Below are 22,848 nucleotides of genomic sequence, written 5' to 3'. Positions count from 1 at the left end.
GCCATTCAGAGCCCAAGGGTTGTCCAGAGAGAGGGGACACACAGGGGACAGCAAGGGACAGGCTGAAAACCATTTAACAGCCTGACTCTTAGACCCCTGGGTTCCACCCCAAAAAATAAAGGTTGAGGAGTCTTGTTGGGAGAAACTGAACCACTTCAGAGAGAAGGGAAGGGGGGGGCGGTGGAAAAGGCCACAGGACACCCTCAATGACCTGCAGTGAGCCCAACAGCCAGCAAGCCTCACTCCTCACCCCCACTTCAGCTTGTGTCGGGTACGTCAGCATGAAAGACACCCGAGGAAGCCTCCCATGCAAAGGGAGACAGAGGAGACACCAAGATGCAGAAGAAAGCTTCACTTAGTGTTTACCTGCAGAGAGAGGAGGGAGGACACTACATCTATGAAGCAAGAACAGGATCCCATAAGAAAAAGGAAAGGGAAATTAAAACTACAATTTGCCAAAATAAAAACTCATGAAATTCTTGGAAGATAAAGTCCAGGAAACCTCCCAAAAGGTAGAACAAAGATGAGAGAAAACAGAACAAAATTATGAGATCAATCCAATATGACCAAGAGGACTTCCAGAAAAGCAGAAGAGAGAATGGTGGGGAAATCGTCAAAGAAATCATTACCAGAACCAAAGGGACCACAAAGTTCCCAACACAATGAATTGTTTGTTTCTTTCTTTTTGATGTCTTGCTGACATACAAAAGCTTTATGTATGCATGTGTACTTGTAGGTGTGTGTTTACAGCTATATATTTTCCTCTTTTTTATTGAAATGAAATTCACATAAGTTAACCATTTTCAAGCATACAATTCAGTGGTATTTAGTACATTCACACGGTTGTGCAACCACCACCTCTGTCTAGTTCCAAAGCATTTTCATCACCCCAAAAGGAAATCTCAAATGCATAAAGCAGATTCTTCCCCATTTATACCTCCCCTCTCCCCTTGGCAACAACCAATCTACTTTCAGTCTGTATGGATTATCCATGATAGATACTGCATACAAATGGAATCATATAGTATGTGGCCTTTTGCATTTGACTTCTTTTATTTAGCACAATGTTCTAGAGATTCATCCGTATTGTAGTGTGGATCAGTACTTCATTCCTTTTTATAGCTGAATAATATTCCAGCATATGTATGGACCACATTTTATGTAACCATTTATCGGTTGAAGGACATTTGAGTTTCTACTTTTTGACTATTGTGAGTAGTGCTACTGTGAACATTCATGTATAAATATGTACTTGTTTTCAATACTTTGGGGTATACAACTAGGGGTGGAGTGGCTGTACCATTTTACATTTGCAACACTATGAACAAAGCTTCCAATTTCTCCACATCTTTGCTATGCTTATTTTCCATTTAGTTTATTACAGCCATCCTAGTGGTTTTGAGTGGTTTCTGTGGGTTTGATTTGCATTTCCCTAATGAATAATGATGTTGAACATTTTTTCTTGTGCTCATTGGCCATTTGTATATCTTCTTAGGAGAAATGTCTATTCATATTATTTGCCCATTTTTAAATTGAGTTGTCTTTTTGTTGTTGGGTTGTAGAGTTTTTTATACATTCTGGATAACAGATCCTTTTTGGATATGTGATTTGCAATTTTTTTCTTTCATTATGTAGCTTGTCTTTCCACTTTCTTGATAGTGTCTTTTGATGCACAAAACTTTAATTTTGATGAAGTCAAATTTATCTACTTTTTCTTTTGTTGTTCATGCTTTTGTAGTCATATCTAAGAATCCATTGCCAAATCCAAGATCATGAATATATACCCTTATGTTTTCTTCTAAGAGTTGTATAGTTTTTGTTCTTTTTTTTTTTAAGTTCGTTTATTTATTTGGGGGAGGGGGTGGTGGCAGAGAGAGAGAATCCCAAGCAGGCTCGGTGCTGTCAGCACAGAGCTGGACACAGGACTCCATCTCATGAACCATGAGATCATGACCTGAGCTAAAATCAAGAATAGGATGTTTAACCTACTGAGCCGCCCAGGCACCATAGTTTTTATTATTTGTAGGTTTTTGATCCATTTTGAGTTAGTCTTTGGATATGGTGTGAAGTAATGGTCCAATTTCATTCTCTTATATGTAGATATCCAGTTATCCCAGAACCATTTGTTGAAGAGACTATTCTTTCCTCATTGAATTGTTTTGGCACCCTTGTTGAATATCAATTGGCCATAGATAGATACATGGGTTTACTTCTAGACTCTCAATTTAATTCCACTGACCTATTTGTCTATCTTTATGCTGGTCCCAAATTGCTTTCATTACTGTAGCTTTGTAAAAAGTTTTGAAATTGGTGGGGCACCTGGGTAGCTCAGTCAGTTAAGCGTCTGACTTAAGCTCTGGTCATGATCTCGCAGTTCATGGGCTCAAGCCCCATGTCAGGCTCTGTGCTGACAGCTCAGGGCCTGGAGCCTGCTTCAGATTCTGTGTCTCTGTCTCCCTATGCCCCTTCCCTGCTCATGCTCTCTCCCTCTCTCTCTCTCTTGTGCGTGCACACTCTCAAAAATAAAACAAAAAAAAAGTTTTGAAATTGGGAAGTGTGAGTCCTCCAAATTTGTTCTATTTCAGTATTGTTTTGGCTATGCAGGATCCCTCGCAATTCCGTATGAATCTGAGGATGGGCTTTTCCATTTCTGAAAAAAAAAGCTATAGAAATTTTTATATAAGAACTGTCTTGATTTTTCAGAATGTTTTGGGTAGTACTACCATCTTAACAATTATTAGTCTTCCCATCCATGAACAAGGGATGTCTTTCCATTCATTTATGGGTTTTTTTTCATTTCTTTCTGCAATGTTTTGTAATTTTCATGTACAGTCCTTCACCTTGTTTTATTTCCATGTATTTTATTCTTTTGGATGCCACTGTAAATTCCATAGTTTCCTTAATTTTCTTATGAGGTTGCTCATTGCTATTGTAAAGAAACACAATTGATTTTTATGTGATCTTGTACCCTGTAATTTAGCTAAACACCCTTTATTAGCTTTCTGGTGGCTTAAGGTTTTCTACATATAGGATCTGCCATCTATGACTATGGATAGTTTTATTTCTTCCTTTCTACTTTGGATGCCTAACACTTCTTTTTCTTATCTAACTGCTCTGGCTAGAACTTCTAGTACAATGTTCAACATCAGTGACAACAGTGGACATCTTTGTCGTGTTCTTGATCTTAGGGGGAGATTGCAGTCTTTCATCATTGAATAGGATGTTGGCTGTGGGTTTTTCATAAATGCCCTTTATCATGGAGAGGAAGTTCTTTTCTATTCCTATACCTAAACTATTTCTAGAATTATTTCTATTCCCAGAATAGTGTTTTCATCATGAAAGGGTGTTTTTTCAAATGCTTTTTCTGCATCAACTGAGATAATCATGTGGGACTTTTTCCATTAGTTCTATTAATGAGGTATATAGCATTGATTTTTGTATTTGAACCACCCTCCTGCTTCTGGGATACATCCCAGTTAGTCATGGTGTGTATCCTTTTAATATGCTGTTAGATCCAGCTTGCTAGTATTTTGTTGAAGAATTTTGCATCAGTATTTATAAAGGATATTAGTCTAGATTTATTCTCTGGGGGTCTTTACCTAACTTTGGTATCAAAGTAATATTGGGTCTCACAGAATGAGTTAGAAAGTATTCTCTCCTCTTTTTTGGAAGGGTTTGCAAAGGATTTGCATTCATTCTTTAATGTTTGGTAGAATTCACCAGTAAAACCATCTGGCCCTGGTCTTTTCTCTGTTGGCAGATTATTTTTGGTTTGGTTTTGCTTTGTTTTTTTCCTTCATTCATGAGTTTACTTATTTTTTCTTGATAAGTCTGGCTAAAGGTTTATCAGTTTTACTTATCTTTCCAAAGAACCAACTCCTGGTTTCATTGATCTGTTCTATTGTATTTTTAGTCTCTGCTTCATTTATTTCTGCTTTAATCTTTATTATTTCCTTCCTTCTACTGAATTTGGGCTTTGTTCTTTTTCTCACTCCTTTAGCTGTAAGGTTAGGTTGTTTATTTGAGCTTTTTCTTGTTTCTTGAGGTAGACCTGTATTGCTATACAATTCCTTCTTAGAACAGCTTTGCTGCATCCCTAAGATTTTGGACCACTGTGTTTTCATTTTCATTGGTCTCCATGTATTTTTTTAATTTTCTCTTTGATTTCTTGGTTGACCCATTCATTGTTTAGTAGAATGTTATTTATTCTTCATGTATTTGTGTTCTTTCAAATTTTTTGTGATTGATTTCTAGTTTCATACCATTATGGCTGGAAAAGATGCATGATATTTTTTAATGTATTGAATTTTTAAATTTATTGAGATTCATTTTGTGGCCTAACAGGTCATCTATTCTGGAGAATATTCCATGTATACTTGAAAAGAATGTGTATTCTGCTGTTTTCAGATGGAATGTTCTGAATACATCTGTTAGCTCCATCTTATCTAATGTGTCATTCAAAGCCACTCTTTCCTACTTGATTTTCTTCTCTCTAGGTAATATATCCATTGATGTAAGTGGGGTGTCAAAGTCCCTTACTATGACTATATAACTGTCAATTTCTTCCTCTATGTCTGTTAATAGTTGCCTTATGTATTTAGGTGCTCCTATGTTGGATGTATATTTACAATTGTTATATCCTCTTGTTGGATTGTTCCCTTTATCATTATGTAATGTTCTTCTTTGTCATTACAGTCTTTCTCTTAAAGTCTATTTTATCCAATGTAAGTATTGCTACTCCAGCCTTTTCACTTCCATTTGCATGGTAAATGTTTTTCTGTCCCTTCACTTTCAATTTGCAGGTGTCTTTAAGTCTGAAGTAAGTCTTTTATCGGCAGCATATATATGGGTCTTGCTTTTTTATCCATTCACTCACACTATGTCTTGATTGGAGCGTTAGACCATTACACTTAAATTTTGCTTGTTGCCATTTTGTTTTCCAGTTGTTTTTGTAGTTCTTCCCTGTTCCTTTCTTCTTTTGCTCTCTTCCCTTGTGGTTTGAAGACTTTCTTTAATGTTATGCCTTGGATTCCTTTCTCTATTTTTTTGTATATCTATTATAGGTTTTTGATTTATGTTTACCATTAGGCTCATCTATAACATCTTACACGTACAGTAGTGTATGTTATTAAGTTGATTGTTGCTTAAGTTCTAAAAGCACTAGATTTTTACTCCTCCACCCCCATTTTATGTACATGATGTCATATTTTATATCCTTTTATTTTGTGAATCTCTTGACTGATTTTTGTAGATATTCTTGATTTTACTGCTTTTGTGCTTTAAACTCCATACTGGTTTTATAAGTGTTTAATCTACTATTTTTATTATATGTTTGCACTTACCTGTGAAATTTTTTCCTTTCATAATTTTCTTACTCCTGATTATGACTTCTGTTTTTTCAGTCAAAGAATTCCCTTTAACATTTCTTATAAGTCTGCTTTAGTGGTGAACACTTTTAACTTTTGTCTGGGAAACCTTTATTACTAATTCTATTCTGAATGATAACCTTGTTGGGTATAGTATTTTTGGTTGTAGGGTTTTTCTTGTCAATACTTTGAATATATCATGCCACTATTCTGGCCTGAAAAGTTTCTGCTGAAAAATCAGCTGATAGCCTTCTGGGGTTTCCTGTGTATGTAACTGTTTTCTTACTGCTCTTAAAAATTCTCTATCACTATTTTATGCTATTTTAATTATTATGTGTCTTGGTGTGGACCTCCTTGGCTTGGGTTGACTTTGTTGGGGGACTCACTGCACCTCCTGGATCTGGATGTCTGTCTCCTTCCCCAGATTAGGGAAGTTTTCAGGTATTATTTCTTCAAATAAATTTTCTGTTCCCCTCCCTCTCTCTCCTCCTTCTGGGATCCTTTTATGAATGTTATTACAGTTATGTCATTGAGTTCCCTTAACCTATTCTCATTTTTTACTATCCTTTTTCCTTTTTGCTATTCAGTTTGGTTGCTTTCCATTACCCTGTCTTCAGATCACTGACTCATTCTTCTGCCTCCTCTAATCTACCATTTCTCTCTAGTGTATTTGTTATTTCAGTTATAAGTTCTTCATCTCTGGCTGGTTCTTTTTTTTTTTCTTCATATTTTCAATCTCTTTGTTGAAGGTCTCACTGAGATCCTCTACTCTTTTTCTCAAGTCCAGTGGGTATCTTTATGACCATTACTTTGAATTCTTTATCAGGAATATTGCTTTGCTCCATTTCATTTAGCTCTTGTGCTGTGATTTTGTCCTGTTCTTGCATTTGGGACATACTCCTGTCTTCTCATTTTGTCTAACTCTCTGTGTTTGTTTCTATGGGTTAGGAAAGTCTGCCACATCTCCTGATCTTGAAAGTAGTGGCCTTATGAAGAAGAGGTCCCACAGTGCCCTGCAGTATAATGCTTCCTGTTCACCAGAACCAGGCAGTTCAGGGAAGTCTCCTATGTGGGCCACGTGTGTCCTACTGTTATGCCTGGGATGCATTTGTCTTCAGATCAGTCATCCGTAATGACTCTCTTTGTCTGCTGGGGGCTCACTGGGCAGGGTTTGATCCCTGCATTGTTAGAATGTACCAGTCTGGAGCCAATGCAGGCTTCTTCTTGGGCAGTGTCAGCAGTCAGACCAGATGCCTACCTTTAGCCCATCTACCTAGGTTGCAGTTACACCAAACTTCAGGGCTTCCTTCCTATGCTGCCCCCTAAGAAGCTTTGGTTGGAAGGTTTTTAATTACTGATTCAATGTCTTTGTCATAGGTCTATTGAGATTCTATTTCTCCTTAAATTAGTTCTGGGAATTTGTGTGTTTTTAGTAGTTTCTCCATCACATATAGATGATCTAATTTGTTGGTATACAACTGTTCACAGTATTCTCTTATATCCTTTTATTTCTGTAAGATGTGTAGTAATGCCTCACTTTCTTTTCTGATATTTTTATTCTGAATCCTTTTTATTCTTGGTCAGTCTAACTAAAGTCTTGTCAACTTTGTTGATCTTTTCAACTAAACAACTTTTGATTTCAATGATTCTATTTTTCTATTCTCTAGTTTAGTTTTCTATTCTGAGTTTAGTTTGTCCTTCATTTTCTAGTTCCTTCAAGTCACGTTAATGATTTGAGATCTTTCAAACATAGGCGTTTGCAGCTATGAATTTCCCTTTGATCACTGCTCTCATAGCATATGTTGTATTTTCATTTCCATTCATCTCAAAATGTTATAATTTCATTTGTAATTTATTTGATTCACTAGTTGTTAGCATATACTTTAAAAATTCAACATATTTCTGAATTTTCCATTTACCTTATACTGTTGATTATTTTTTTTTAATGTTTATTTTTGTGAGAGAGAGAGAGAGAGAGAGAGAGAGAGAGAGAGAGAGAAAGAAACAGAGAGAGAGAAAGACACAGAATCCAAAGCAGGCTCCAGGCTCTGAGCTGTCAGCACAGAGGCTGATGCGGGGCTCAAACTCACAAACCATGAGATCATGACCTGAGCCTAAGTCGGATGCTTAACCAACTGAGCCACCCGGGTGCCCCTATTGTTGATTTCTAATTTCACTTCATTGGGATCACAAAAGATATTTTGTGATTTCAGTCTTCTTAAATTTATTGAGACTTGGTGTTTGGCCTAACACAAGGTTTATCCTGGAGAATAATCCATGTGTTCTTGAGAAAAATGTATACTCTGCTGTTGAGTGAAGTGTGCTATGGATATGTTAGGTCAAGTTGGTTTATAGTGTTATTCTAGTCCTCCGTTTCCTTATTGATCTTCTGTCTAGGTGTCTTGCCCATTATTAAAAGTGGGTTATTGAAGTGTCCAGCTATAATTGTAGAACTATTTCTCCTTTTAGTTCAGCTAATGTTTCCTTCATATATCTGGGGGCTCTGTAGCTTGGTGTGTAAATGGCTATAATGTTTATCTTCTTGATGAATTGACCCTCTCATTGATATATAATGTCCTTATTTGTCTCTTATAACATTTTTTTGACCAAAAGTAGATAGTGTCTGATATGAGCATGGCCACTCCAGCTCTCTTGGTTCTTATTTACATGGAATATCTTGTTCCATCTTTCACATTGAACCCATTTGTGTCTTTGGATCTGAAGTGAGTCTCTTGTAGACGGCATATATAGTAGGATCATGTTTTTTCATCTATTCTGCCAATCTCTGTCCTTTAACTGGTGAATTTAATCTATTTACTTTTAAAGTAATTACTGTTAAAGAAGCACTAACTTTTTACAGTTCGTTGTTTTTTGGTTTGTTTGTTTTTTTTACACTGTTAGTTGTTTTCTATTGAGTTCCAAAACTTTCTGTTCCTGAATTATTTCCATCTTCATCTGTTGTGTTGGGTTTTTTTTTTTTTTTTTCTAGTGTACCATTTTCATTCCCCTTTTATTTTCTGGATATTTTTTAGTTATTTTCTTATTAGTTACCCTGGTGATTATAATTAACATCTTAAACTCAGAAAAATATAATTTGAATCAATACCAATTTAGCTCTAATAATGTATTAGTTAGGGTTTCCAGAGAACCAGAACCAATAGAATGTAAATATAGACAGAGATTTATTTTAAGCAATTAGCGGTCATAATTATGGAGGCTGGCAAGTCCAAAATCTGCAGGGTAGATTAATCAGGATTCATTAAATGCTCCCCTGGTTGAAGTATTCTATTAGAATCCACAGTTCTACAAACGTTGATTCTGTTATTTTTTGCCAGCTTATTGATTGTTTCAGTGGAGGGACAGATTCTTGGAGCACCCACCTCTACCATTTTCCATGATGTTACTATTTATATATTTTTTTAGTTTTAATTTTGAAATTATTATAGATTCACAGGAAGCTGCAAGGATAATACAGGAATGTCCCATGTACCCTTGACCCTCTTCCCCCTAATAATATCATGCATAATTACAATATCAAAACCAGGAATTTAACATGCACAGTGCAGCACAATGAATTTTAAAAGATCACTTCAAATGGGGCACCTGGGTGGCTTAGTCAGTTAAGCGTCCGACTTTGGCTCAGGTCATGATCTCACAGTTTGTGAGTTCGAGCCCTGCATCGGGCTCTGTGTTGACAGTTCAGATTCGGAGCCTCCTTCAGATCCTGTGTCTCCCTCTCTCTCTGCCCCTCTCCCACTCGTGCTCTCTCTCTCTCTCTCTCTCAAAAATAAAATAAACATAATAATAATAATAATATTAAAAGATCACTTCAAATAAGGCTTAACCTCATGAAATTTCAGAACATCAAGGATAAAAAGACCCTAAAAGCTTCCAGGGAGAGAAATAATTCGTATACAGAAGTTGATAATCTGAGTGGAAAAAAATAGAATGCCTTCAAAATTCTGAGTGAAAATATTTTTTTAAAGAACTGTATGTCAAGCTATGCTGTGAACAAAGTATGAGAACAGAAAAGACATTTTCAGATGTACCAACTCTTAGAAACCACAAAGAGATGTCCTTCCCCATCCTGTAACAGTAAAGAGAAAGAGGAAGGCAGGGAAGCAGGGAAACAAGGGCTCCAGGAGAGAAGGCCAAGGAAATGCCCAGGAATGCCCAGAAAAGGGGATGACAGCCACGTGGCTGTTTGGTCAGAGAGCGAGGCCTGGCTTCCAGAATGGATGGCACCATGGAAACTGGGTATGGGTGTGCTGCCCAAAAAGACTGACCTGTGGAAAATGACGTTATGACGTACTGCTAACAGTGGGTAAGAGTATGGAAGGACTTAGCCAGAGACTTTTAAAAAATAAAATTAAACAGATGAAAAGAATTATTATCCCCTAGGCGGGGGGAAATTGCATAAGAAGGAAAATGCAATTATGGCTTAGTAATAAACAATAGTTAGGCATTTGTATTTTCAAAATTATGGAAACTCTGTGCTTTCAACCATAAACGATATAGCTATTTTGGGGGAAAGGGAGAGAGAAGGAAGATATAAGAGAGAGAAAATAATAATCTACCAAAGAGGTAAATAATTCCTAGATAGCGTCTAAATTTGGCAAATCAAGAAATAACAGGGTATGTTTATTTATTTAGAAATCTAGCAGCAAAAGCTAAAAGCTGCCAAAAGAGTTGAGCGTTCCCTCAGCAGGACAGAAAAATGCTTTGCCGAAGGGGTGAGGGGGGTTTGTTTTTACTGTAAATCTTTTAATTCTGTGTTGCCATAAGCTTTATGCATAAAACACTCTGATACAAATATAAATGAATGTCATTGCCTTTTGGATTAGAAGTACTGTTAGCAAACAAAAAACACGACCTAAAAAACAGAAGAACACAGTGCTACTCACTGTTTACGGAGGAGGCCTTCTCTCAAGTTTTTAGAATTTGAAGCATACTGAAAGATTTTACATTTGACTTTTGAAAACAGGAAAGTTAAAATTCCCACCTGGAAGTACCCTAAAGCTAACAGGACAGCTTACGCTCATAAGCACTTTTACTACTTCGTCACAGCCACTCTGTGTGAGCATCCCCACAGACAGGTCTGAACAATGACAAGTAACACAGGCCTTCAGCCCCTGGGGCCTCTGGTCCCAGAGCGCAGGACAAGCCAGCTGCAGCATGGGACACAGTGCTTGGCTCCCCTGACCAATTCCAACCGTGAGACAGGAGAACGCACGGTACTGTCCCCACACACGCAGCTGTGGGGATGGACGCCCCTACTCCAGCGTGGGCAGATCTGCACTAATGGTGAGAAGGACGCACCACAGCAGCATCTGAAGTGACAGACAGCGCCCAGATATGTGTGAAGAGGCTGGCAGTGCAGACAGGTGATCAAGGGGCATGGGTGGGATATGGGGAGTCACCAGGAAAAGAGTGGTTTAGTAAGATCCCAAGAGTCAGCAGAAAATTGCCGGGAGCTGCTACCTAGGGGAGAACAGACAAGGCACAAGAGCAGTCTGACAACACTGGCCCAGGGGCGGTGGGGCCGTGGGCAGCGGCAGGGTGACAGCTTTGCAGCCCTTGCCCTTCTCCTGCTATAGGGGTCTTCTCTTCTGTGGGTCTCATTCTGCAACAGACAGGCCTCCTGTCTTGAGATGTCGCAGCCGAAGAGCCCGGTGGAGGCTGTGACCAGGCAAGTGGCAGATTCCAGAAGTTTCCACACCTCTCCCAGACTGGGCGAACCATATTCAAGGCTCGCTTAGTTCTTCCTTTTTTCTTCCTTGCCTTCTTCCTTCCTTTTTTTTCTTTTGTTCTTTCTTTCTTCTTTGATTTTTTGGGTGAGGCATCTGATCAAAGATTGAGGCAATTTAGCTCTAGTTTATGAGGAAACAGAATGTGACAGAGTCCACAACTCAGAGTGACACATCACACACACCACACTGCCCACACACACTATGCTCACCAGGCGGGCAGGCTCTCTATGCGTGGCCACCTTAGTGGTGCATCCATGGAAGAAGAGAGACCCAGCGGCAGATCACAACCTTGGGTTCAAGGTGAAGGGCTCTGGCAAACTTAGGCTCCAGTAGGAAGCTTTTAAAGGAGGCTGAACCACACAATCCCCTTTTGCTGACACACACATGCTGCAGACACACAGACAGACCAACCGTGGGAAGCGGGGCCCAGAGCAGCACAGTATGGAAAGTCAATAGGGTGAGGGGTTTCAAGGCAGGAGTATAAGGATTCCCTAAACAGAGGGAAGCAGGAAACCCTGACTTTCCTACGAAGTATGAAGATGACTGCCGACCAATTAAGTGTCAAATCCCTTCCTGACGGTCCAGTCACTGGTGGCCTAGGAAATCAAGGAATGTTTGTGAAGCTCAAGAAGATGCTAGAAATGGCTTCTGCCACTAAAAGAAAAAAGCCAGCGGCAGTCACGTGGCTGGGTGCTGGCTGGCAGCAGGAGAGGAGCAGGATTCCCCCCTGAGCCCGCAGCGCTGACACAAAGGCACACAGCATTCTTTATAAGAACATGTACAAATATTCAGACCCTGCCCAAAATGAAAAAATTCTCCCGTTTGATCGGCCTTTGACACCATCTGGAACTACTAGTGAAAGCCTCCTTCTGATAATGCGCTAATGACAGGAAATGTTTAGGCAAGCAGGTCCTGAGAATGGCTTGGGAAAATCTGAACAGCCTCTATCTGAGACCAGATAACAAATGATCAAGTCTTCCTGGGAAATAAATCCTGCCATGAAACAAGATAATTTAGGAAGAGGATGAACTAATGACTGCTTCCGTTACAGAAGACACTAAGGAGCGCTGGGCTGGAGACACATGCAGCTGCACCTGTAAACACCCCCCACTGCACACCATGCACACGGTTAGCAAGATGCTAGGTTCTTTACCGGGTTAAAGAATACCATAGTTACCACTGTTCATCACAAGGTGCAGGTGCAGACCCCGTTAGCTCACAGCGTGCTCAGAATTTTCAATTATCCACTCAATAGCAGCCCACCCCTGGAGCAACAAAGAAAGAGTTCAACACGGTGTAAGAAATCCTGCTTCTCGAACTGCAGACGGCCAGCCACAACCTGGATTTTAAATGGCACAAGGAAAGCGCTGCGGCTTTAAAGGAGACACAGTAACCATTTGTGAATAACCTTTCACCGTAAGCAGACAGTTTTTCAAGCTCAGAAATAAGGTGGTAGGTGTTCTGCCTGAAATTCTCGCACAGGCTCAGGCTGCACCAACAGGGGCACCTACCATCTACGCTATCACCTCCTGAGTGCAGGACGAGGGGGCAGCCTCACCGCCTTCTCAATGACTCATCCCACCCAAATCCCAGGACGACCTGCTCCCCTTCTCCTGTCTCCTGTCCCGGCATCTTCCTAGCTGCTGGGATGCGCTGAAGTGGTAACACAGCTGGAGCGGGGGTAGGGGGGGAGTGATTCAACACAGCAGTCCCTAACATAAAGTGAAATAAAATCATTTGGCCTCACTGAGTTTCCCCTGACTTTTCTCATAAGAGGTCTCAAGTGGCTTTGGACTCACCAAGTAGTCCCTTCCTCCTATAATTTATTTTCTTCAGCAAACATTTAGGGCGCCTGCCCTAGGCCAGACACTGGCCACACAAAGGTAAGTAAGGTTCTGTCTCCTCCCAAGAGGGCTTGCAGTGAGGACACGAGGCATGCGGCTCTGGGCACTGCATACCCCCTTCCCTGCCCTCCCCTGAACTGAGCTGAGCTAATGCCAACATTTCTCAAATCGGGATTTTTCTTAAAAACAGGGAAGACTTGCTCTTCTATCAGTGCCTAGGCTAAATGCGAGCCAGAAGTGAGTGGCTTTCCAGTTAAATTATGCCAAGCACGGTAGGCATCCCACAGATCCCCAAAATGAAGAATTGCTTCTGACCAAAACAAACCAGGAGAGAGCAGGGGAAGGGAGGACAGCCAGGAAGACGTCAGCCAGTGAGGTAAGCTAAATAGCAAAGGCCCTGCTCTGGCGAGTGACATTACCTTGAATTCGAGTGACATTACCTTGAACTCGTATAACGGCTTCCACACATCCAAGCTCTTTCCATCAGCTGTGCTGGAGAGGAGGGGCAACCTGGACTCCGTGAGCAGTGTCCGGCTCACTAAGGCAGCCCTCCAGCTAGGGACCTGGGGAGGACGGCCTCCTGCGATCCAACCTTTCTCCTGCCACCTCCACAAAGCTTATTCCCAAATCCTGCCAGGGGGGAGGCGCAAAGACGGCAGCTGACTCCAGGGAACTTCGCAGAGGAGAGGTTCAGCCAAAGCCGCTAGGTGCCTATTCAGTAGGCTGTACTACGACAATTCCCGAATAACCTGCCTGAAGATGTTAATGTGTGGGGTTTGTTCTGTTCACTGAGCCTGTGCTACTTTGGCTCTTGGAAGCGGTGGTTGCTTCCGCTGAGTTTACGTTCCAGATTCACCGGGCACTTCCCCTCAGGCCTGGGCCAGCCCTCCCTGCGGCCAGGTTTGAATGTCACAGTGGAAAATGCTGTGACATCCATCATGAGCTCAGCTAGTAATGGAGGGCCGCAGCACTCAGTAGGATTTCCGGACCTATATCTTTCACCCCCTAAATCTGGCACTTAACACCTGGGGTGCACACAGGGCCCAGGACTGAGATCCATACCTTCTTTGCATTGGATGATATTGTGTTGGCCATCAGACTTTCCAGGTAGCTGCCAAGGCTGATCCCCTTCACGGTGATGATGGCTTCTTGTGTGAGCACAGTCCTACAGAAAAGCAGGAAGTAAAGGGGCTGGGCAGCCTGAGGAAGGGGAGGCTCCAGCCCACCCTGACCTTAGAATTCAACGTGTCAATCCCAGGACACGATGGCTTACATTTCAGGGTCCTCTGGATGGGCTGTGTATACCAGCCTCTCGTTCACTGACACCAAGTTTGTGAGTGTGATCTTGAAGCAAACAAAAAATGGTTTTAGGTTTTATTTCTCTTGCATTTCTTCCCAAACCATCTGCTCATACTCTTCCATCCTCAAATCACCACTTACTGAAGCCAGAACAGAAGAAACACGAAGTCCCAGGGAAACCCAGCCCTGGCCGCTCCTTCTGGCAGCCTTTGCATGTCCTCCACACCCAAACCTAAGTCTGGCCTGGCCTCAAGGCACTTTCAAACTGCCAACCCATCAACAGTCCTACAAAAGCATTCAGGGTTACCATCCAGGTAAATGAGCACAAAGTTGCTGATAAGCTTTTGTACAGAATACGATTTTATAAAATAAACCGTGTTTTTAGCTTCTGCATTTTCCCCAAATTTTTTGAATGTGCAGTAGGCCGATATAAATTTTTCTGAGAGGAGTGAAGGGAAAAAGGTGCTTATAAAATTAGTGCTGAAGGGGCACCTGGATGGCTCAGTCAGTTAAGCATCCAACTTTGGGTCAGGTCATGATCTCGTAGTCTGTGGGTTCAAGCCCTGTATCAGGCTCTGTGCTGATAGCTCAGAGCCTGGAGCCTGCTTTGGATTCTGTGCCTTCCCCTCTCTCTGCCCCTCCCCCACTCATGCTCTATCTCTCTCTCTCAAAAAGAAATAAACAAAACAAAAAAGAAATAAAAAACTTAGTGCTAAAAATCATGTGTGCTGTTGGAAGTCAGGATAGTGGTTATCTTGGGGGTGGGGTGGGGGTGCCCCCCAGAAAGAAGCATAAAGGGGGATCCTGGGGTCTGGTCACATTCTGTTCCTGATCTGCCTGGTTACAAAGGTGTGTTCACTTTGTGACAATTCATTACAGACATTTTTCTATGCGCTTATTATACCGAAATAAAAAGATAAATAAAATACTGCTAAATAAAATTAGCCTTTCTATTAAAAATAAAAGATCACGGGGCGCCTGGGTGGCGCAGTCGGTTAAGCGTCCGACTTCAGCCAGGTCACGATCTCACGGTCCGTGAGTTCGAGCCCCGCGTCGGGCTCTGGGCTGATGGCTCGGAGCCTGGAGCCTGTTTCCGATTCTGTGTCTCCCTCTCTCTCTGCCCCTCCCCCGTTCATGCTCTGTCTCTGTCTGTCCCAAAAATAAATAAAAAACATTAAAAAAAAAAAAATTTTTTTTAAAATAAAATAAAATAAAAATAAAAGATCACTGGGGCGCCTGGGTGGCGCAGTCGGTTGAGCATCCGACTTCAGCCAGGTCACGATCTCACGATCTTGCGGTCCGTGAGTTCGAGCCCCGCGTCAGGCTCTGGGCCGATGGCTCGGAGCCTGGAGCCTGTTTCCGATTCTGTGTCTCCCTCTCTCTCTGCCCCTCCCCCGTTCATGCTCTGTCTCTCTCTGTCCCAAAAATAAATAAAAAACGTTGAAAAAAAAAATTAAAAAAAAAAAAAAGAAAAGATCACTTAGACCAAAGGTGGGCTGGAAATAAAATTAAATGAAGATATTACCCACCATCACCAGGAAATACCAAGCACCTTTCTCATCTTAGGCCATTGCTTACATTGGTGGAACAAAGTTCCATTTTCTTTTCTACTGGATCCACAACGGAATGTTCTTTGATGTATGTCAAAGTCCTACTGGTTCCCAAAATCTAAAAAACAAAGCAAAACTAGCATAGTAATGTGTCAAAAATTTCATTTTGTAGCATCAACCACAAAATGCCATCTCATTTACTAATTAATTCCTTTATCTATTCAACAAACAACCCAAGGGGGTACGCAGCCACGGACGGCCCGCCCAGCTCCTTCGGTGGGTCTCTGTACCAGCAGTGGAGGCAGACATTGAACAAATGAATGGATTCAGATAGAGTTGAGCGTATGACAGTAATAAATGCCCTGACGAAGAAAAGAACAGTGAGAGGCGGGGAGCATGGGGAAGGCCCCTCTGCCAGGTGGCAAAGCCAGGGAAGGAGGGCACCACGCAGAGTTCTGGGTTTAGCAGGTCAGCTGCAGTCACCTCCCAGGGCCAGACCTGTGCGCTGAGCTCCTGGCACAGTGACAGGCCAACATGGCAGGAGAGGGAGAATGTGGGCCCACTGGCGTGCTGGGTCCACGCCAGGGCTTAGACTCTGTGCTGAGAGGAGGACGGGGGTCCATATGGGCAGGAGAAAGCCATGCTCAGATTTACATTGCCCATGACCTCCCTGATGGCTCTGTGGAAGAGACCTGTCAGGACCGAATGTGTCCCCAAAGTTCATATGTTGACGCCCTGACCCCCAACACCTCAGAATGTGACTGTATTTGGAAACAGGGTCTTTTGAAAGGTAATTAATTAAGTTTAAAAGGGGGTCATCAGGGTGGGCCCTAACCCAGCCCGAGCAGTATCCTTATAAGGAGAGATAAGAACACACAGAGGGAGACGCCAGAGCTGCGTGAGGGCAAGGGACCACCACCTGCAGAGGAAGCAGGGCAGCTGTCTGCCAGCCAAGGACAGAGGCTGGGACAGACCCTTCCCTCACGGTCCTCAGGGGAACCAAGCCTGCCCCTGCCTTGATCTCGGACCTCCAGCTTCCAGAGCTGTGAGGAAACAACCATCTGTCGGAGCCCCCAGTCTGCGTATCCAGTTAGGACACAGGACCGTGGAGTGACGCAGGAGTCTATGGGGGTAGGGCCAGGGCTGAGGGTGGGGGAGCCACGCCACACGTCAGGAGACCTCAGGACCCACAGAGATAGAAAATTAAATGAAGTTTACAGAGAAACAAACCACCTCTCGGGTTTCTCTGAAGTCCTGAGCGGGTGTTCTCAGGGAAGGCTGTCACCTTCTGCAGATGGGCACCAGCCGGGCACGTGCAGATGCAGCAGAAACAACGAGGGTGCAACTTGGGTGACTGTGGGTATGGCCCGGGCAGGGCGATGCGAGCACAGGGAGCCAACGGGGGTGAAGCCCGAGCAGGGCTGTGGGCGCAGCAGGGGCGATGCGGGTGCGGTGGGGATGACGCAGGTATAGCCTGGGGGTAGCCTGGGCATGCGGGTGAGCGGGCTAACGTGGGCGCAGCCGGGTGATGCCAGTGTGGCCGGCATGTGCGGGTTGGTGTGGCGGGGCGGTACGGGCGCGGCGGGGTACGCAGTTGCAGCCTCACCGCTTTCACGAAGCCGGGCAGCCCCCACTCGGTGCTGAGGAGCCGGTGGCTGTGAAGCCGGCCCCGGCCATCCACACTGCGCTCCAGCACGTCAACTCCCACGACACAGGGGTTCATTGGATTCGGGTACTTCCTCATGGCAGCTTTGATGACGGTGTCCCATGGGTGGCTGGTGGGAAAAATACAACCACCCAGCATAAGCAAGCAATCCCTACATTTGTAAAGTGTGCCACAGAGGCACGGGGGGGGGGGGGGGGGGGGAGGGGGGAGCGGGGGGGGGGGGGCAGAGCTGCTGTGGCCCGCAGAGTGAAATGAAAATCAGTGTTAATGTTCTCGTTAAAAGCTTTTTTTCTTTTGGCTTTAATTAAAGGTATATGCAAACAAATCTGTCTGAGGCATCCGGCCCCACACCCAAATCCTGGATCTTGTGATCCTTCTGGGCTGACCAGGGGCAACCGGAAGGCTTTGCCTGGGAGGACTCGCAGGACACTGGGGACACAGAGGTCTCAGGCTGCTGGCAGCCGTGTTCAGTGCGTCTGCATTCTTGGCCCAGGTGCTGCCCTCACAGGCCACCCCGACATTGGGGCCTTGGCCGAACGAACCACTTCCCACCCCCACTCCGCACCTTCCTGTCCTCCACTTCCTCCACCGCTCCACCCCTGAACAACACTGGTTTCAACTGCGTGGGTCCCCTTACATGTGGATTTTTTTCAATAAATACAGAAAAGTACTATAAATGTGTTTTCTCTTCCTTATGATTTTCTTCATACCATTTTTTCTCTCACTTATTGCAAGAATACAGTATATAATACATAAAATACGTGTTAAGCAACTCTTCATGTTGTCAGTAAGGCTTCCAGTCCATAGTAGGCAGTAAGTTAATTTCTGGGGGAAGCAAAAGTTGTACATAATTTTTAATCTACAGGTTCAGTACCACCCCTATTAAAATGACAATAACATTTTTCACAGAACTAGAACAAATAATACTAAAATTTGTATGGAACCCCAAAAGACCCTGAATAGCCAAAGCAGTCTTCAGAAAGAAGAACAAAGCTGGAGTTGTCACAATCCCAGATTTCAAGGTAAGCTACAAAGTTGTGGTAATCAAAACAGTATGGTACTGGCACAAAAACAGACACACAGATCAAAAGAACAGAACAGAGCGCCAGAAATAGACCAACACTTACATGGCCAATTAATCTACCTAAAAGGTGACAAGAATATACAATCGGGAAAAGACAGTCTCTTCAGTAAATGATGCTAGGAAAATTGAACAGCTACATTCAAAAGAATGAAACTGGAAGGACACCTGGGTGGTTCAGTCGGTTAAACTTCTGACTCTTAATTTCGGCTCAGGTCATGATCTCATGGTTCCTGAGATTGAGCCCTGCGTCAGGCTCTGTGCTAACAGTGCGGAGCCTGCTTGGGATTCTCTCTCTCCTCTCTCTCTGCCCCTCCCCCTGCTCGTGCATGTGCTGCTCTCTGTCTCTCAAAATAAATAAATAAACTTAAAAAAAAAATGAAACTGGACCACTTTCTTACACCATATACAAAAATAAATTCAAAGTGGATAAAAGTCCTAAATGTGGGACGTAAAACTATAAAACTCCTAGAGAAAAACATAGGTAGTAAGTTCTTTGACAATAATTTCCTAGCTATGTTTCCTAAGGCAGAGAAACAAAAGCAAAGATAAATTTATTGGGACTACACCTCCCCCCAAATAAATTTTTTTTGCACAGTGCAGGAAACCATCAACTGAACAAAAAGTCAACCCAGTGAAAGAGAGAAGATATTTGCAAATGGTATATCTGATAAGGGGTTAAAATCCAAAATATATAAAGAATTTATTCAACTCAATACAAAAAAAACCAAATGATCTAATTAAAAATGGGCAGAGGACCTGAGTAGACATTTTTCCAAATAAGACATATAGTTGGCCAACATACACACAAAAAGATGCTCCAGATCACTAATCATCAGGAAAATGAAAATCAAAACCACAAGGAGCTATCACCTTATGTCTATAAAAATGGCTAAAATAAAAAAGACAAGAAGCTGGTGAGAATATGGAGAGAAAAACAGAACCCTCATGGTAGGAATGCAAATTGGCAGGCCATTGTGGAAAACAGTGTGAAGTTCTTCAAAAAATTAAAACTAGGATTACCATACAATCCAGTCATTCCACTACTGAGTATTTACCCAAAGAAAATGAAAATACTAATTCAAGAAGATATTTGCATCCCTATGTTTATTGTAGCATAATTTATAATAGCCAAGATATTGAAACAACCCAAGTGTCTACTGATAAAATGAATGCATAAAGAAGATGTGGTATACATGTACAATGGAATATTACTTAGCCATGAAAAAGGAGCCATCGTGGATCTAGATGGTATTATGCTAAATGAAGGAAGTCAGACAAAGAAAAATATCATAGAGTTTCACTTATATGTGGAATCTAAAAGACAAAACAAAGGAATAAATAATGCAGAAACAGATGCATAAATATAGAGACCAAACTGGTGGTTGTCAGAGGGGAGGGGGCTATGGGGGATGGGCAGCATGGGTGAAGGGGACTAAGAGATACAGGCTTCCAGTTGCAGAATGAATTAAGTCATGGGGATAAAAGGTACAGCACAGGGGGACCTGGGTGGGTCAGTCAGTTAAACGTCCAACTCTTGATCTCAGCTCAGGTCATGATTTCATGGTTTGTGAGTTCAAGTCCTACATTGAACTCTGCATTGACAGCATAGAGCCTACTTGGGATTTTGTCTCTCCTTCTTTCTGCCCCTCACCTGCTTGTGTCCTCTCTCTCAAAATAAATCAGTAAACTTGAAAGAAAGAAGAGAAGAGAAAAGAAAGGAAGAAAGGTACAGCATAGGGAATGTAGTCAATGGTACTGTAATAGCATTCGGTAGCTACATCTGTAGTGAACCTAGCAGGACATATAGAGATGTTGAATCACTATGTGGTACACCTGAAACTAACATAACATTGTGTGTTAACTATACTTCAATTAAGAAAAAAAAAAAAAAGATATTTAGGAAGTAGTAGTACTTTGTAACAAATTGTGAGAGAAAGAAAAGTGACCATACATTCCAGTTTGCCCAGGACAGTTCCAGTTTTTGCCTTTTGTCTTACAGCACATACTAAGAGTGTCCCCTTTTACTTTCAAAGACATCCTAATTTGGATGATAAATTATGTGTTAATCCTGGAAATAAGGAAAGAGGAGGATTCGAGAATGAGCCCCAAGTTTTGGGCTCGAACAATTGTGTGGATAGTTGGGCCATTTACTGAAAGAGTTGTTGTTGTTTTTTTTAAGTTATATACAATTTCCAGCCATGCAGGGAGTCAGCACCCCCTAAGCACCCGCATTATTCAAGGGTCAACTGTACTTTATTCCAACTTCTAAGTGGGATGTGATGTGAGGTGGCCAACCTATTTTTTCTGATTATAAAAAATAAGTGTCCAAAATACTGAAAAATAAAACTATGAAAATAAAACCATCCACAATTCCACTACCCAAAGATGACCACAGCGTGTGCAGGAGTCCCCGAGGGCGTCCTTCTCCTACAGGATGCTACCTCTCCTTCTCTTGCCCTGAGCCTTTGAGGTGGGGGTGGATATCTTTGTCCTTATTTTGTTTCCTGCTGTCAGGTCGCAAGCCACGTCCACAGCTGCCCCACTGCTGGGACAATGCTTGTTCAGTGCTAGTTGAGGCTCGAAACTCCTATGGTGGTCCACAGGATGTCAGGCACCACCTTCAAGTATTCAGAGTGGACCCTTCCCCTGAGCGCTTACTCCCCTAATTCTTCCTTCCTCCAATGTGTGTGCCCCCAGAGGGCATCCGAGCCCCCTGCCCCCGAGCCCCCCTGGGTATGTCAACAACACCATCGTTCTTCAGACACACCCAGACAAGTTTAAACAGCACGTGTAGACACAGCCCAGACTCAAAACTAAGACACACACACACACACACGCACGCACGCATGCACGCATGCACGCACGCACCTTAAAAAGATTAAACTGGCATCAGGCTCAAACCATAGTCAGATTTATCATATCATCTGCTTTTTATATTTAACTAATGATGAACATCTTCCTAGATCATGAACCTATTTTCAGAAATGCGATTATAAACAGCTGCACAATAGGTTACCCTGCAGACATTTATATTCAACCAGTTCCCTATGGTGGGTTATTTTTTTTTAAGTTTATTTATTTATTTTGAGAGAGAGAGACAGAGAGAGCCAGCAGGGGAGGGGGGGAGAGAGAGGGAGAGAATCCCAAGCAGGCTCCACACCGTCAGCACAGAGCCCGACATGGAACTCGAACTCACAAACCACAAGTTCATGACCTGAGCCAAAACCAAGAGTCAGACGCTCAACCAATGGAGCCACCCAGGTGCCCCCTGTGGTGGGTTATTTAGTTTACTCAGCAAAATACAGACAGTAGTGAGCACTGGTTACACTCATCTTTCATTCATCTAATTCTTCCTTAAGATAAATTCCTGTAAATGGATTTACTAAACCAAGTATCAAATATTATGACAAAATTGAATGTTTTTGGTCCATATTTGACATCCTTTTAAAATATCAGTTACTGACCATTAATTTACTTTATCCCCATAAAAGTCTGTCCCAGCTCTGAAAGTTTGCAGCAGGGCCCAGACTAGAACTGGGTCTTCCAGCCCCCTACCCTATGTTCTTTCCATTGAGTTCCATGACCTCTAAATTGGCAGGAACTGGTCTAAAATTCCCTCTCTTAAACAAAGAAATGCTTTTTCAGACTGTGGAATCATGTCACCGAGTTAATGCATCTACTAGCTGTAACATAAAGGGATGAAAAAGCAGAGATGTGGCTGCACCGATCACTCTGTAGGACCCAGACAGCCGAGCCTCCCTCTCTGAGGAAGAAAGGTCAGGGGCATGGTCATCCAAGATCTAGGGAAGGAGGGAGAATCCGGCACACATGAAAGCTGCAAGGGACCTAGTTACACGGGGCCCTTCTCAACGAAATACTCTGTGGGCGCTGCCGGCTAAGGTCCTAAGAGGTGTTCCCCTACAGGGGCGCCTGGGTGGCTCAGTCGGTTAAGCGTCCGACTTCAACTCAGGTCACGATCTCGCGGTCCGTGAGTTCGAGCCCCGCGTCGGGCTCTGGGCTGATGGCTCAGAGCCTGGAGCCTGCTTCGGATTCTGTGTCTCCCTCTCTCTCTGCCACCCCCCCGCCGCCCCGTTCATGCTCTGTCTCTGTCTCAAAAATAAACGTTAAAAAAAAAAAATTAAAAAAAAAAAAAAAAAAAAAAAAAAAAAAAAAAAAGAGGTGTTCCCCTACAAATCCCTGCTTTAAGCAGAATAGGCTTTGCCTCTTAAAATTACTTAAAACTATCAAAAAGTTGAAGAAATATTGGTATTAAGCAAATCTTACACAAT

At 42.6% G+C, this 22,848-nt stretch overlaps 1 protein-coding gene across 12 annotated transcripts in view; it reads right to left on the bottom strand.

The window, feature by feature from the left end:
• Window positions 1–22,848, bottom strand: part of PRELID3A (PRELI domain containing 3A) — a 45,710-nt gene that overhangs the window by 17,501 nt on the left and 5,361 nt on the right. For 4 of the 12 annotated variants that reach the window (XM_058692774.1, XM_058692773.1, XM_058692771.1 and 1 more), the window contains exons 2-5: window positions 17,416–17,584; window positions 15,838–15,927; window positions 14,234–14,304; window positions 14,023–14,125 (exon numbers count right to left, since the gene is read on the bottom strand). In XM_058692774.1, coding sequence (XP_058548757.1) covers window positions 14,023–14,125; window positions 14,234–14,304; window positions 15,838–15,927; window positions 17,416–17,584 — 433 coding nt within the window. Of the gene's footprint in view, window positions 1–8,529; window positions 11,210–12,293; window positions 12,382–13,400; window positions 13,591–14,022; window positions 14,126–14,233; window positions 14,305–15,837; window positions 15,928–17,042; window positions 17,283–17,415; window positions 17,585–22,848 lie in introns of those variants that run through there. The other 8 variants (XM_058692767.1, XM_058692779.1, XM_058692769.1 and 5 more) reach the window with 6 other exon arrangements.

This window comes from Neofelis nebulosa, chromosome 11 (assembly GCF_028018385.1).
Source record: "Neofelis nebulosa isolate mNeoNeb1 chromosome 11, mNeoNeb1.pri, whole genome shotgun sequence".
Classification (NCBI taxonomy): Eukaryota; Metazoa; Chordata; class Mammalia; order Carnivora; family Felidae; genus Neofelis; species Neofelis nebulosa.
Note: the sequence above shows the minus strand (reverse complement) of the source record. Positions and strands in the feature narration are given on the sequence as shown.